This window comes from Myotis lucifugus, unplaced genomic scaffold (genome assembly GCF_000147115.1).
Source record: "Myotis lucifugus unplaced genomic scaffold, Myoluc2.0 scaffold_46, whole genome shotgun sequence".
NCBI lineage: Eukaryota > Metazoa > Chordata > Mammalia > Chiroptera > Vespertilionidae > Myotis > Myotis lucifugus.
This window is the reverse complement of record NW_005871094.1, coordinates 5,357,148-5,373,068: the sequence shown is the minus strand read 5'-3', so window position 1 is coordinate 5,373,068 and position 15,921 is coordinate 5,357,148. Positions and strand designations below refer to the sequence as shown.

At 51.8% G+C, this 15,921-nt stretch overlaps 1 protein-coding gene across 1 annotated transcript in view; it reads right to left on the bottom strand.

Annotated features, from left to right (window-relative positions):
* Positions 1-772: 772 nt before the first annotated feature.
* PODXL (podocalyxin like) overlaps positions 773-15,921 on the bottom strand; it is a 44,499-nt gene continuing 29,350 nt past the window's right edge. The window contains exons 3-9 of the mRNA XM_006088393.3: positions 11,679-12,263; positions 9,820-10,070; positions 9,439-9,510; positions 6,675-6,831; positions 6,379-6,440; positions 5,726-5,893; positions 773-4,751 (exon numbers count right to left, since the gene is read on the bottom strand). Of these exons, the coding sequence (XP_006088455.3) occupies positions 4,554-4,751; positions 5,726-5,893; positions 6,379-6,440; positions 6,675-6,831; positions 9,439-9,510; positions 9,820-10,070; positions 11,679-12,263 (1,493 nt within the window). The 3' untranslated portion in view covers positions 773-4,553. The remainder of the gene's footprint in view (positions 4,752-5,725; positions 5,894-6,378; positions 6,441-6,674; positions 6,832-9,438; positions 9,511-9,819; positions 10,071-11,678; positions 12,264-15,921) is intronic.

Genomic DNA, 15,921 nt, shown 5'->3' with positions numbered 1-15,921 from the left:
GCGATTGTATAGCAAGTATGAACGTGGACCAGATCCACGTTCCCCTCTGGAAGCTGGAACTGACAGTCCTTCCCTGCCGTGGGGACACACAGGTAGGTCACACCACCTACAGGAAGAGAATCAAGGCATCTTCGAGTGATGAAGTACAGGCAGAGGCTTCTTGTGACAATAGATCAGCGGTTCTCAACCTGTGGGTCGCGACCCCTTTGGGGGTCAAAAGACCCTTTCACAGGGGTCACCTAAGACCATCAGAAAACAAATATATAATTACATAGTTTTTGTGATTAATCACTATGCTTTAATGATGTTCAATTTGTAACAATGAAATTGGGGGTCACCACAACATGAGGAACTGTATTAAAGGGTCGCGGCATTAGGAAGGTTGAGAACCACTGCAATAGATCCTTTTGTGGGCAGGAACGGGACCAGGGCAGAACTTCTGTTTATTTTTTTAAATACTTTTGTCTCCATCGTTGTTTTCATACCTGATCAGGGTGTGGTGCTGGGTGGTTCACAATTGTGTCTGACGCAGAAGCAGAGGGAAGAGGTGAAAGTGATAAAGCAGTGTTGTGAGGGGCAGAGGCCTTCCGTGCTGAGACTAGAGCAGCCGGTGGTAATCCGGAGACCCCGTCACCTCCAGGACCCCGCGCTTCCCTCCCTCCCTGTCAGCTCCCCTCCTCTCTCTGGGCCCAGATGCCCAGCGGGGGTCTCTGCACTTGCAGCAGGTGCGCAAGTGAAGAACGCGAGCCAATCGGAGAACACTGGGACCAAACCGGCTTACACAAAAGCACTTTAATGGACAGTATACAGTTTTCAAAAATATATTTTTGTAAGAAAATGGCAATAATTAAGTATAGCCTTTACAAAGAAGTTTCTCAGTAAATTCCAGTGTACTTCAGACCCCTGTCCACCAAGACAGCCTCCTGGGCAAACGGTTTAACATCCACTAGTAACAGAAAGACCCACATCCAATAGCGACCCCCTCTTCTCCCTCAGTGTCGGGGTTGCACCAGGCCTGCGTGAATCTGCCTTTCCTCATCTTGTTCCCTTTGATCCTTGGTCCGCTAGTAGCAGGTGCATATGTAACAGCTCATTCAAAGCTGTTTTCTTGACAAAAGGATTGTTCATTTAAGTCTTAGACCTGAATAACTAGGAGAAAGTGTAGAAGACCAGTAAGGTTCCTATTGCTGCCTTGCTGCAGGGCAGGATGGAGAAGGGAATTCTGTCCTTTGGGGAGGGGGGCAGGGCCTGTGCTCGATTAGCAGTCCTGAATTTAGGGGTTCTCTCTGGGGCACACAGCATTGGGCGGGCTTCCAACGCAGGTTTTAATCCTGTTTCTGTCACTAACTATGTGACTTGGGCCACATCACTTTATCTCTCTGGGCTCCAGGTTTTCTGTTTAAGATAAAAACAAGAAGATTGGACTAGGTCTCTACAACCCCCTTCCTGTGACTGGTGTGTCACTTTCCAGCCAGGGTAGCCCTCACTGTACAGGCTGGACTCTGTGGGGAGTGTGAGGATCGAGTTCCAAATGAAAATGCCCAATGCCAGACAAACACTGTGTCATCAGCCTGTCTTCTATTTCATTTTTCATTCCAGAGACATCATTTCTAGTAAGACAGACATTTACATTCCTGTTCAGAGAAAAAAGCCAGCTCTCTTACAAGTGTTTTTCCAGAGAATACTCACTTACAGCAGTGCTGGGTGAATTAACGTGGCCGTTTTATATACATTACCGAAATATCTATATCAGCTTGAACTCGTTTTTCAAAGTTTCTCCAGCATATTGTCCCAAAGGATAAAGCTCAGAAGTAGCTTAAATAAACTTTCTGCCAGCTTTCCTGGCAAGAGGGGGGAAAGGAATCTGTCTAGATTAAACCCGTACTCTCTCTCACGATTCCAGAATATTCTGTTCGTCCTTCCAAAGCTTTGCCGCTTCTCTCACTTTCATGGCAGCACACTTTTCACAGGGTTTGTCCAATCGTCAGATCCGCGGCTTCTGGCCTTTTACGCGGCTCAGGGGAGCCAGTGTGTCACAGCAGGAAAGAGTGTATAACCTCTCGGTGGGTACCACCTGCTTACAGTCAGCTGTAAGCGTGCTCCTCTCCTCAGCCCAGGACCTGGCTTCCCGACAGCAGTCAGAACCCAGGAAGGAGACGGGAAGGCCTTCACGGGTGCACGGCCGTGTGGCCTTGACATAGATGTCTAGTGGCAAGAGCAAGCCAAGGCAAGGGATTGGACTCGGAAGTTGCCCCAAAGGCTGGAGAACACACTGTGGATGCACCAAACGAAGGAGCCTCTGGACCAGCCCAAAGCGTCTCAGCTTCTTGGGCAGAGCCAGTCATTCCTCTGGACCAAGCTTTGCTAAGCTTCATTGCTCCCCACCCCCACCCAGGCCTGGGGGAGCGGCTTTGGCCAATTTTCAGACATATTTGCTGTCTCTGAAGGCCGGGCTGGGGAAACACGACCCAGAATCGGCAAAGGAGGAGAATCCTGGCCCCTCCCACAGTGCCCATGACAGACCCACTGGGTAGGAAGAACCAAACACGGGCAGAAAGGCAGCAAACGTCTCTTCCCAGCATGACAAGATTCCCTCTTTTCCCCAAACCGGCATCGTTCTCCCTCCTGCCAACTCCACACACACGAGGATCAGGGCAGATGATCTGGGATCCCTGTTGGCCTCGCATTTCTCTAGCTCCTGGGAAAGCCATTGGGGCCCCAACTTGAACCCCCAGGCCAAAGGGCTAAAGGCTATGACGAAGGAATCGGGCAGCCAGGGAAGGACATAGAGCTTCCCCCTCAGCTCTTACCCTTTAAAACAAAGAACCTAGCCCAAAGCAGAGCCATGGCAGGGCCTGCCTCTAGGTTCTGGAGTCCTGGCTTTTTCCCATTCTCCTGAACAGTTCTGCCCATCTTCCTGGCTGGTTCCAGGGAATTTAGGCCCAGGAACAAGAAACCTTGGGCAAAGTTCAAAACTCCACACAGGATTCTCTCTTCTCGGAAAGTCAGATTAAGCCTCACTCTGCCCAGTCCTCAGGCGCTGTCTCCATGGCACTAACTGCTGAGCTCCCCCAACATCCCTCCACTGAGAAATATTTTGTTTCCCTGAGATGCCGCCAGAAACTGCAGGACAACTGGGCAGCCCCCTAGGACCCGAGAAGAGGACACGGCTCCTAGGCAGAACAGCAAGGCCACTGGGAAGAGACAGACGCCCGGTCCCCCAGGCTGCCCCGTGCACACCTTAAAACGCACACCGCACATTCCCTGGGGCTCAGGAGACTCCCAATCGGTGAGATTACCTGCCTGAGAGTCTCCCTATAAATTGAGCTTTGGCCTTGGGCAGTAGAGGGCTGGACTGAAAATCAAACCGACAGACACATCAAAATAACAAAACGCTCAGCAACTTGCAAAGTCCCTGAGTTTCCTATGACAGAGAGAGTAAGCCCATCCTCCTGGCTGTTTCACCGGATTGTCTCTTGAGGACACCTCTCCGCTGGCTGGGGACCCGGGAGGTCCTTCCTGAAGCTGCTCATTCACACTGGATCTCGGGGGAAGGGGGTCCCTAGCTTGGGTCTCACCCCATCTGATGAGCAGTAAACAACAAACTAGGAACACTTTGCCTTCAGTCGCTGCTGTAGATGGAAGTCCCCGGTGGACATGGGAGGCCAAAGGAACACAGTTGGAGCCTGTGGTGATGGGCAGGACCCACCCCGGGAGGAAGGGCTTCCCCTGCTGCTCACTGTAGCAGACCCCTTAGCAGACTTCATTCACACTGGGAGTCCTGGGTGGGTTACGTCCCAACCTGCTAAGCAAAGGCTAAGAAACCAGAATTCAGAGCAAGAGGTTCAAGGTCATGAATGACTTGTGAGTCCCAGGGCACCAAGGCAGAGTGGGGATAAAAACGGAGTGAAGGCAGGGGGAGGAGCAACGGGATGGGAACACTGACAGACGAGGCTGGGGTAGGACCCTGCACTGGGGACCCAGACTCTCAAGTAATCAGATCCCACTGAGACAGGACCTGGCCCCGCTCTCCCTTCTGCCCCATCCGTAGACTGCAGCCTCACCCCTGCCCAGGGCAGCTCCGGAGGGAGGGCGGCGGTGATCTGAGCAGGTGGCAAGGTGGGGATGAGCACTGGGCTGAAGGAGTCTGTTTTCATCCTGACTCTGTCACCAAGTGGCTGTGTGATCTTGACCTTACCCTCCGTAGGCCTCGGTCATCTCGTCTGCGAAACGAAGGGATTCTACCAGATGATCCCTAAGGTCCCTCAGATGGCTTTTTCTTTTATTTCTCTTCCTCATCTTCCAGCAGCACTGAGCTCAGGCACTAGTGGGTTATTTTACAAGAGGAATCTAGACAGAATGTGATTTGTTCAGCTTGAAAAGGGAAATATTAAGGCCCTGTGGGGACTGGAGGGCGGGTCCCTCTGAGTCTGCTCGCCCCCCACCCCCAGTCTTTCCCTCACGTGGGGAGGACTCTCCTCCCCTGTCCAGTTGGCACTTGAGGTGGTTCAGTCTGGAGCTCTGTGCCCTGTCGGCGGCGCCAGCAGACCTGATTAGAGGTGTGTGTCCTCCTCCTCGTCCAGGTCATCCTTGATCAGGTTGTCCAGGGGGACGATCCAGCTGTCCCCCAGCTCCCCATTCAGGTTGACCACCTTTTTCTCCTGCATCTCTGATGAGGTCTCCATCACTTCCAGCGTTGGGTTGTCATGGTAACCATTCTCCACCGTCTGCAGCTCCTCTGTGAGTCGTTGCTAGAGTGGGGAAGAGGAGTGAAGAAGAAAGGTAATCTGTGGGGGCTATTACCCTTAACGTAACACAGGTACCCCTATAATCCAGGAACCCCCATTGGGCTAGTGTGAGCAGTAAGTGCTCTTGGAGGCCACCCTGACGACTGGCCTGCCTCAGGGCTAGCTGGACAAGGGCTTCCTCAAGTTCCCAGCTCACCTCACCTTCGCCCTGCTGACTTGTGTGAGTGGAAAAATGGGCTTCATTCTCCAAAGTCCTCCAAGTCTCTCCTCCGTTCCCTCCCCACAAACCTTACTCTCCAGGCGCCTGCCTCACCGCACTGCACTGCACTGGGAAGGAACTCACTTTATTCAGACGGGGGCTGAGGACCTCTCTAGGCGGAGCAAGTGGGCCCAGCAGAGCGTACAGCCACCTCTGCTGCGGACAGTGGCCGTCCGGAGCCAGAGCTTATTCCATCTGACCCGAGATTCACCCTGGGTGCACAGCGGAGTCACCTGATCCAGAGATTGTTTCAAATGCCGTGTGAGGAGCTGGGCTTGGGGATCGTTTTAAAGCTCGCCCAGTGCGTAGCCAGGGCTGAGAACCAGAGTCCGGGTGGAAGCGGAATGATGGGAATCCCAGTGAGGTGAGTGGAAGAACTGGCTCGAAAGGCGTGCTACACCCCCCGACTTCAGTGACCCCTCAGAGCGGCTCCGCACGGTGGGTCTTCTCCCCACTGTGCAGACGAGAAACCTGGTGCTGAGACTATGTGACTTGCTCGAGGTCACACAGACAAGAGCGACAGAGCTAGGGTTTAAACCAAGTCTTCCTGACTCCAAAGCCCACCTTCTTCCCTCCCACCATGCTGCCGCTTCAACTGTCCAGGAAAGTGTCCATTTCCTAGAAGGGCTGGTGTCTGCCAGGGTCCCCGGCCCACTCACTGACCTCTGCTACGGGAACGGTGGGGTGAGCGTCCCTGGCGAGGGGCGGGGGTGCTCACCTGGTCCTTCCTCTGAGAGAGGCGCTGGTGGCAGCAGCCGTACAGGGCTGCCACGAGGAGCAGGAAGGAGGCCATGCAGACGATGGTGATGATGAGGGGCATGCTGAACCGGTCCTCCGTCTCTTCCGGGGGTCCTTGGCCCCCCAGCTGCATGTCACTGACGCCCACCTGGCCAGGAGAGAGGAAGGTGTGTGGCAGAGAACAGGTCCCAGGCCTCCTCTCTCTGAATTCCCACTCATTCGGGAGGTCGTCTGCTCACGGTGGGGCCTAAGACACCGCCCTGCTGACCCCTCTCTCGTCCTCCTGTCTTCTAGATCAGTGATGGTGAACCTATGACACGCGTGTCAGAGGTGACACGCAAACTCACTTTTTTGGTTGATTTTTCTTTGTTAAATGGCATTTAAATATATAAAATAAATATCAAAAATATAAGTCTTTGTTTTACTATGGTTGCAAAGATCAAAAAATTTCTATATGTGACATGGCACCAGAGTTAAGTTAGGGTTTTTCAAAATGCTGACACGCCGAGCTCAAAAGGTTCGCCATCACTGTTCTAGGTGCTTGCAAACTAGAGGTGCCTCTACAATGAGAGAGATGCTGTGAGGGACCGGCTTCTGAGCCCTCGGTCCCAGCACGTTGGGAGGACCACTTACCTCTTTCAGGTCATCCCATTTTTCTTTCAGCGGCTCATAGAGGTCCTTGGGCAGGAGTTTGGCTGTGGGGGGGAGAGATGCTGCCTCAGTGATCTGGTGAGGGACAGACGGGGCCCCACCAGGAGGACATGCCGTATCCCCACCTCCTGAGTGGCCTGGGAGGGGGACGGCTTGACGATTCTTAAGGAACTGAGGGAGCACCGGCGCTGACCCATCTCCAGGGCTCCTGAGCTGTCACCCCTCCTGCCCCATCCCCCACCCACAAAGGGCTCAGCCCCTCCTTGCCCCCAACTCACTCTGGATAGTGATTTCTTTGATTGCCACGGCCTGGATTTCTAGAGCAGGCACCACGCGTATATGGCACTGATCTTGACTGGGGTTGAAGTTGGCCTTTGCTGCTCGGCACAGAAGTGTAACCAGCTTGTCATCCAGAAGGCTCCCGGGGCCCCTCGCCTGGAGTGGGAGACCACAGGTGAGTCCTCAGGGAGCCTACAGCAGCCCAGGTGTGGGGCTGCCCTTCGGAAGCACAAACCTGTTTCCCTCTCCAGCCTCAACTGGGGCCATTCCCAGGCCGGCCAGGAGTTAGGAGATCTGTGCTGTTCTGCAGGACAGACCCTGCCCTCCACGCCCCGTGCACCTCTCTGCCGCCAGTCCCCCACCCTGTTTATCTTGTCCATGTGGAACAAGGCCTTTCACCCTAATGCCCTTCATCATCTCTCTCCTTAGAAGGGGCTAGAGGAGGTACGGCCACTCCTCCCGCCGGGGGAAAGACCAGTTCTCTCTGAGCTTCTCTCCAGCCTTGACGCCCAGTTCAGAGACCTCAGCAGAGGAAGCCATAGCTCTCATGAGGTTCAGGGTTATCTACCCCAGAATTGAAACATGTGCCTATTCCCTGGGCTAAGACCCTCTGGAGCCATCAGCAGGCTGACAGCATGAAAGGCGGGGCCGTCACTGAACAGGGAACCGGGGAGTATCTTCAAGATGCAGAAGGGGACATCTCGGGAGGGGGCTTTCTATATTCCTAGGGAGACAGCCCGGCTGACATGCCTTAGGGCAGAGGGTGAAGAAGCAAAGTGTGGCAGCTTTTGCCCAGTCCTGTGTGGGGAGCCGGCACGGCCATGGCATACTCAGCCCCAGGGCGCCCTATGTGCCATGCCAGCCCAGCCTGGTTCAGTGACCCTGAGTGGGGGGGTGAAAGGATTGAGAAAAGACAGACAAGAGAATAAAAGCTGGGTCTCGGTGGGACGCTGCTCCCTGATGAGGAGACAGCGCCCACAAGCCGTGTCTTTATTTTATAGCAGATGTCACGAGGCAAAGCAATGGCGTGATCACGTTGTTTACAGCGTTCTCGTGAGCTCCAACCTCACTCAACTATATGCACCTGAACTCTACCACAAGGCACGTGGGGCTACGTGTTCGGACCATAGGTTCAAGCTTACAACCACAGCCGTTGGCTATGATTGTGCTGGGAGGGCCCTGCCCTCCAGCTGGGACTTGCACGTGGCAATGAGAGGACCCTGTCCTTTCATTAGTCCGAGGCTTGAACCTGGCCAAACACCGCAACCGCGCCCCACAGACCTGTCATGCCATCTAGAGGCATCGAGCTGGCGTTTCTCTGACCTGGTTTTGGAATAAGGGACCGAGATGAAGAAAGGACTCTTGGTTTGGCTTACCTCAGGAACCCCCAAACCAACTGCTGGGTTTCGACTGGAATTTCTTAGGCTTACTAATTCCCCAGCCTGACACCAGGTTAGGATCCAGGCTTTCCACCTGCCTTTGACAGCAACGGGGGGGAAATGCTTCTCGCACCCAGAGACAGCCTGCCAACAAGGAGACTCCTGCCTGGTCCCGTACGCCCAACCTCAGGGGAACACTGCTCCCCTTTCTGAACTCTCGTCTGAATGTATGCTTTTTTTTATTTTATTGGTTTTATTTTTTTTAATTTTGTTTTATTGCTTAAAGGATTACAAAGCTTTTGTAAAGTTCACTTGGAAAACGCCAGCAAAATGGGCGCCCAAAAGGAAACAACTGCAGAAAGTACAGGCGGCATTAAAGTGCTGTGAACCCAAGTTCTCGGTTCTTTAGAAACCATGTTCTGTCCTAGTTCCTAGGGGTGTTCGCAAAAACAAGCACTGACCAGGAGAGGGCAGCAGTGAGCCACCCATCACCTGCACTCGCAGGGCTCAGCCACTCACTGGTCGGTGCTGAGTAAAACCCTTGGAGAGACTGGCGGCCTGAGGGCACACAAGGCTACACTCTGGCCTCCATGCCACCGCCTCCAGTGCACACAGGCACCACTCCGCGTGGGAGAACGACTTGGCAATGGCTCTCTGATGCTCAGGAGCTCTGCCTCCGTAGGTTAAAGGAAGATTCTCTCTGGTTTTCGTGAGGCCATGGACCAGGAAACAGAAAACCAGACGATAAGAACAGGGCGAGTTAGCAGACTAAGCTTCTCATTTTTACTCGAGGCCTCTGAAGCCCACAGAGATAGACTAACCGTTACCTGAGCTAGAGGCAAACAAGAACTAGGACTGCAGCCCTGACTGGTTTGGCTCAGTGGATAGAGCGTCAGCCTGCGGACTCAAGGGTCCCAGGTTCGATTCCGGTCAAGGGCATGTACCTTGGCTGCGGGCACATCCCCAGTAGGGAGCGTGCAGGAGGCAGCTGATCGATGTTTCTAACTCTCTATCCCTCTCCCTTCCTCTCTGTAAAAATCAATAAAATATATATTTAAAAAAATTATTTAAAAAAAAAAAAAAGAACTAGGACTGGCTCAGAGCATGTGAATAGTTGCGCAGTGAAAGCCCAGGATGCCTGGTACTCCTGGCCCTGCTGCAGCCCTGGGGGTGGGGCTTCACGTAGCGGCACCTGAACCCCACTTCCTCCCGCTATGAGACGGGATGGGGCTACTTCCTAACAGGACAAAACAAGGCCAGGAAAGTGAACACGTCTCAGCCCCTTTTCCGAAGGAACTTCGTTCCCACCTCCCTTAACCCTGCTGCTGCTGAGCTGCACTTGGGGGTGAGAATCGGGGTGGGCTCGGGTTAGCGAGGCACTCACACAGAGGCTGGTTTTCGTGAGGTTCAGGATGAGCATCTTCTCATTCAGCCTTTCCGGAGGCTCACATTTTACCTGTAAGAAGCCACTGGATGAAGGTTCAGGCTGAGACGGACAGGACCTCGTCTTTGACTCCTCCCCTCCTCCCCCGGGTGGGTGAGACCAAGGAGTTCCTGGCCCCCGGAGCGTGGCTGGGCCAGAGTGTCAGAACCAGGTGTGTCCCGCCCGTCTAAGCCAGCGCCTAGCAAAGCCAGGAGGGAGCAGGGCCATTGGATGGCTGCTCCTGCTGCGCTAGCCAGGGGCCCGGGGCTGAAGGGAAGAAGAGAAATGCTCTTCTCCCCACCCGGGGCTGGGCTCTCTGCGGCCCATCCCTGCCGGACTTACCCTCTCATTCCCAGGAGCTGACGGGGAAGAAGGGATGCTGGAGTCTTGGGGGGCAGTTGGAGCCAGTGGAGTGCTGGAGCCTGTGGGTCCCCCAGGAGGCGTGGCCGCGGGTCCTGATGAAGCTGCTGCCGGCCGCAGGGGCTCAGACGTAGAGGCCCCAGTAGAGGGCCCAGCGACGGAGGAAAGGGTCCCCGTGATGGCTGGCACATTGCTGGAGATGGGTTGTTTTCCTTGTGAGGTAGCCAATGGAGCTGTAATTGGGAAAACAAAGGTTGTGAGAAAAGATGAGTGGTACCTTTAAGAGAAAAGGCCAGCCTTTCTTGTTCTTAGTTTCATCGGGTCCTTTGGTCTTATCCCCCCACCTCCACCGCACCCCCAGCCCACCTGGACTGCAAGCGGGAGTAAGCAAACCAGGAGGAAGAAAAGGCAGAGGGCAATTCCTGCAACCTGGTGCAGGGTGGGTTGGACTGGAGGAGCCCGCGTGAGAACAAGAGGAAAGGAGTAACAACAATGACAGTGACATCAGCAGCAACAGCTAACACGCACTGAGGCGCTGACTTCCTGGAGGGACTGTCCTAAGTGCCTCAAAGGTAGTTTCTTTTTCTTTTTTTTTTAAATATATTTTATTGATTTTTTACAGAGAGGAAGGGAGGGGGATAGAGAGTTAGAAACATCGATGAGAGAGAAACATGGATCAGCTGCATGCAACCAAGGTACATGCCCTTGACCAGAATCGAACCCACAACCCTTCAGTCCGCAGGCCGACGCTCTATCCACTGAGCCAAACCGGTTAGGGCTCAAAGGTAGTTTCTTAGTGGATCCTCACAACAACCCTAGGAGGCAGGTACCATGATTACCAGCTCGGAGGTTTGCCTAATGTCCTATGCTAACAAGTGGCCGAGCCAGGATTTGAATCCAGCCGCACCGGATGCAGAGCCCTTGCTCTTACAGCAGGATTCGACCACCCTCTCCTGGCATGGCAGCCCGTCACCTCGGTAAGCACCTGGCTGCCTGGGGGAAGCTTGAAAATGCAGATCCTGAGGCTTGCACTCAGAAGTTCTGATGCAATACCTCTGACATGTCATGACCTTGAGGTTCATGACACATCAGTGAGTTCCGAAATTAATTTACTGGGTTAAGACCAGCACTGAAAAAGAAAGAGGAAATGGAACGAACTAGGAAATATCAGGGTGTGGCACATCCAGTAAGGATAAGCCCTGATTAGTGAAAACTTGTATCAGTTATGTGTGCGTTACATGCATTTTACATGTATGTGCCCTGCATCGCGGTGTAAAACCAACATGTATTCCTTACAGACTCTGTCAAACACACTGGAGAAGGACTGCTCTGGAGGATTTCTATTAATACCTCGCCACGGCCACCCACGAGTCTCGCCCACGAGTCTCGCCCACGAGCAGACGGTTGGCTTGTGTCTGTGCTCAGCCGGGTAGGGCACAACATCGACGCTCAGAACACACCGGGCTGAGTGAAGGTGGCGTGACTTTAACAATGTTTAACCCTGAGCATGGATCTCCATCTTCCAGCTGAGCAACTGCATAGATTCTGAGTATTTAAGTCTCTTGCCCTGCCCGGATGGCTCAGTAGGTTGGAGCATCATCCCATACACCAAAAGGTTGCAGGTTCGATCCCCAACTGGGGTGCATACAGGAGACAACTGATCTATGTTTCTCTCTCTCTCCCTCTCTTGTCGATGGCCTTCTCTCTCTCTCTTTCTCTGCCTCCCTCCCTCCCCTTCCTCTCTCTCTAAAAACCAATAAAAAATATCCTCGGCTGAGGATTAAAAAAATGAAAAATAAATAAAAGTTTCTTCTTGCTTGAAAATAAAAGGCATTACTTACCTGGTGGGGTAGGTGTCCCCTGAGATGTGCCTGCAACCCCCGTCGGTGTGGTGCCTGGGCTACCGGGAGCCGTCGTCATTTTGTTTGGCCCCTCAGGAGAGCTCCCTGGGGGACACTGAGTCCCAGGGCCCGGGGTCAGTGGTCGAGTGCTTGAGGTGGTCAAGGAAGGACCAGCAGAAGTGAAACATGGGATGTTAACCACATGTGCAGGTTGAGTGGTCACCTGAAGTCCTTTCTCCGTGGTCATGATGTTCGTAGTAACACTACTTGGGATCCCAGCTTGAGCTGTAGTTTTCATTTCTTTCGGGATGCTTGTGGGTTCTGTCTTGGGCTTCATCGTCGGGGCAGCCGTTGGGACAAGTGTAGTCTGGCCTGAACCCACGGGGGTGGTAGTGCCGCCTGAGTCTGCTTTCGTATCTCCGCCAGTGGATGCTGTCGTTGTGCTTTGCGTGGCTGGGGCTGGAGCCACCCCTGAGCCAGTGGGTGATGTGCTCTGATCCGGTGCTTTGGCTGTGCTTTGTGTGACTGTGGTTGGAACCGGGTTTGTCTTGTCTGTGGCTGTAGATGTGGCTGTGGTCGCGGCGCCTGTTCACAAAGACAGCACAGAACGAGTTAGGGTGTTAGCTGGCAGTGTTCTCTGCCCCTTTCCCCAGCTTCCCCAGGACCCAGGGGCCTTGCTCTGTCTCTGCCATCCACCTCCCTGAAGGCCTGGCCCTGGACGTGCCCAGATTTTTCTGAGGTTCAAGAAGCCTCTCACGGGGAGACAGAGAGTGAAGCAAACTCAAGGGAAACTCTGCCGAATGAAAGGCGGGGCCAGCTAGTCCTGCTGCATGTGGAACCCACCGTGGACTTCCTGCCCTCCCCATCGGCCCCATGCACGTGCCCTTGAAGTTTTCAATCCGCCCCCACAGACCCAGGCCGAGGGGTCACTGGGCCTCCTTCCCCAGCTCCCAGGCACATGACCCTGAGGAGACCCAACAGACTCCTGCTTGTTGAAAGGTCCTGTTCTAAGCAGGAGAGAGACATGCCTGTTCTCAGGGCCGTGCAATCTGGGGGGAGAAACTGACAATCAAGCTAACATGACAAATGACTACTGAAGAGTAACAATGAGACCACGAAGGAGGGACAGTGCAGTGTGTGTGGACTACTTAGCGCGGTAGCTTAACCTTGTCAGGGGATCGGGGAATGAAGATCCTCTACTTGTTTGTTTAACAAATTATTTATTGAGGGAGCCCTTCAATGACGGGTTCTCTGTTGGGCCCTGGGATGCAACGATGAATAAAACATAATCCATAGCCTCAGGAAGCTTCCATCCCAGTGAATAAGGCAGCAATTAAACAAGTAGACAGAACTTCGGAATCTCGGATTCTTGTGGCACGAACAAGGAAATGATACAGAGAACACGGCGGAGCTGTTTAGACAGAGCGCTAAGGAAAGGAGCTCAGAGGTGACTGTTACGCTGAGACTCAAAGGATAACAAGGAGAAGGCTGTGTGGGGAAATGGGAGGAAAGTATACCCAGTGGCAGTCATTGGATTGAAGGCCCACCTTGACTACATCTGCAAAGGCTATTTCCAAATAAGGTCACATTCCCAGGTACCAGGTATTGGGGATTAGGACTCAAACACAATTGAACCTTCTGATCTGCTCCCCCAACCCCACTTATTCCACTATAAAAACCAGGGTTCTTAGAAGTCAACTCTGCTTTAAGCCGAAAATGAATTTATTAAAAAGATAATGAGTTAGTTAACGAAATCACTTGAGATGAGGCTTAAGTCAGAAACTGCACCCAGAACTCTTCTCCTGAACGTGGCTGGTGAGGACACCACTTCCACCAGCACTGAGCATGGCTGGCTTCAGTTTGCACCCCTGACACCATTGGTGCTAGGTACCGACGAGAGAGCTCAGTCTTCAGGGATGCCATCAGTGAGAGCTTCCTCATTTTCTGTTATGCCTGTGTGTTAAGATACTGGGAGGCACCACAGGGGGCCCCTGGGCTCCATCCACATTCCCCACTGCTACATTATGTCACCACATGTAGGATTCATAGTAAGATGAATACACCTTGTAAGGTTTAAGGCTCCTATTTTGCCCTGAATGAATTCCTGGGTGATGCCGTGTGCTCTGTGGAATACCATCATGGTGACTAAGGCACTCTATACGTCCATGCCTCGTGTTGCTGACAGAACATGGCATCTGGGAAAACATACTCAGATTGAGACGCGTCTGTTTTAGCTGCCTCCCTACACCACGGCCACTTGTTCATGAGCCCACAGAGCAATCATTATTAGGTGGAGGCAGAAAGAAACTTACTGAGGGGCACAATGGGTCATCTTGTTCACCTGATTATCAAAAGTGAGAAAAAAATCCTCCAGTTCTATCCCAAGAAGTCCACCCATATGACTCTTCCGTAAAACTCCTTGCACCGATCCTCCATTCACTATCCTAAGTTCCTAAACACCTATCAAAAAATCATTAGTTATTACCTATAAATTTGGTCAGATCCTCACCTCAGTGTAGCTTACCTTCAATTAAAAAAAAACACACCATGAAATATACTATTCAAAGTCCTGCCCATTGGAAGAACTTTTTACACTATCCTTCAGGGTCTCCCCTCAATTGGGCCTTTATCCCACAGCTGTCCACTCTTGCCAGGTCCTAGCATATTACATACATCAACAAAACTTTCCCTTTCTCAGACAACTGATCACGGGGAACTACTTTTCTTTGAGACTTTCAGGTATGAGTTGAGGGAAGGTGGCAGTGTGGCAGGAACAGACAGGCTGAGGGTGTGGCCACCTTGTAATTTGCACATATCTGTTTTAGGACCGGCTCAGGTCTGGTCCTTTATAGACTCTTCAACTTGATCATGGAAAGCTGCAAAATAAACCCAAAGAAAAATAGTAGGAATGAAATAATAAAGGGAAAATCAGAAATCAATGAAATAGAAACCAAAAGACAATAATAGCAAATATCAACAAAGCCAAAAATAGATATTTTAATTAACTAATAAAATAGTAAAGACTTTGGTGACGTTGATCAAAAGGAAAATAACCCAGAAGGCATAAATACAAAATATGAACTATAATAACAGTTATTTATAGTATTGGCCATTATGAGCAAATGCTGATAAATTTGAAGCAGATGAGATGGACAAGTTCCTAAGAAAAATACAACTTACCAGAGTAACTCAAGAAGAAATAGAAATCATAATTTGTCCTATATTCACAAAGAAATTAAATTGGTAGTTAAAATTCTCTCACAAAGAAACTCCAAGCCTCAATGCAAGGGTCAAATATTCTAACCTTACAAGAAATTTCTATAGCAGAGTTTGTTTTGCCTTAATATGTGTGTCTGTAAAAAGAATTCATTCATATGCAGTTGTCAATCAACAAAACATTAACAGTACAAACCAAGAAAAGAGACACATTTGGCTTCACCAGAATTAGTAACCCATGTTCATCAAAAGAAACCATAGGACTTCCAGTTTCAGCTAATAATGATAGCTGGGGAAAAACAAACAAACAAACAAACAAACAAAACACACAAAAATAACATCGCTCCTACCCTTACAACAAGAAAAAAGCTGGAGAAACAGACAACTAACAACTCTTCTTGAACCTGCGGGAGAACTGAGGTCATGAGCAAACAGCTACCCTGAAAGCTGAACGTTGTGGACAGGCAGCTGCGGGGAGAAACTGGACCTGAGCATTCACTACCCAGGACAAAGTTAGGCAAGAAGACCAAGCCTTTTTAAGGAATTGGTCAAGGCCGCATGTGAGCTAGTGTGAAGCCCTGGGAGCTGCAGACATTGAAAGGTTCAAACCCTTTTTAGGTTTCCCCCCAGGAACCCTGCAGGCTCATCAGGAAGACTGGGAAGAACCTTGAGAAAGTTCCCCTGAGGGGCTGGCTAGAGCAGGTCAATAGGAGCCACTGCTGAAACTCCATGTAGGCCGATATCTCCTCTGAGGGGAAAAACCCTTACTTTTCAGTGGAAGTCAACAAAATTCACAGCCTGAGGGCACTGGTGGGAGGAAACCGACAGCCACCAATGAAACGCTGCCCAAATTCATGTTCCCTATTTCTGCTAGGAAATCAAAGAATTAAACTGCAGGAGAAAGGCAGAGAAGTATAACCTGGAGGCAGTGGTGGAAACCCGTTGCAGCTGGGAAAGGGAAGGGGGTGTGACCAGATGCAAACAGCCATCATCCCCTCATCCAGGCTGGCCAGGCACCCCAGTGGGG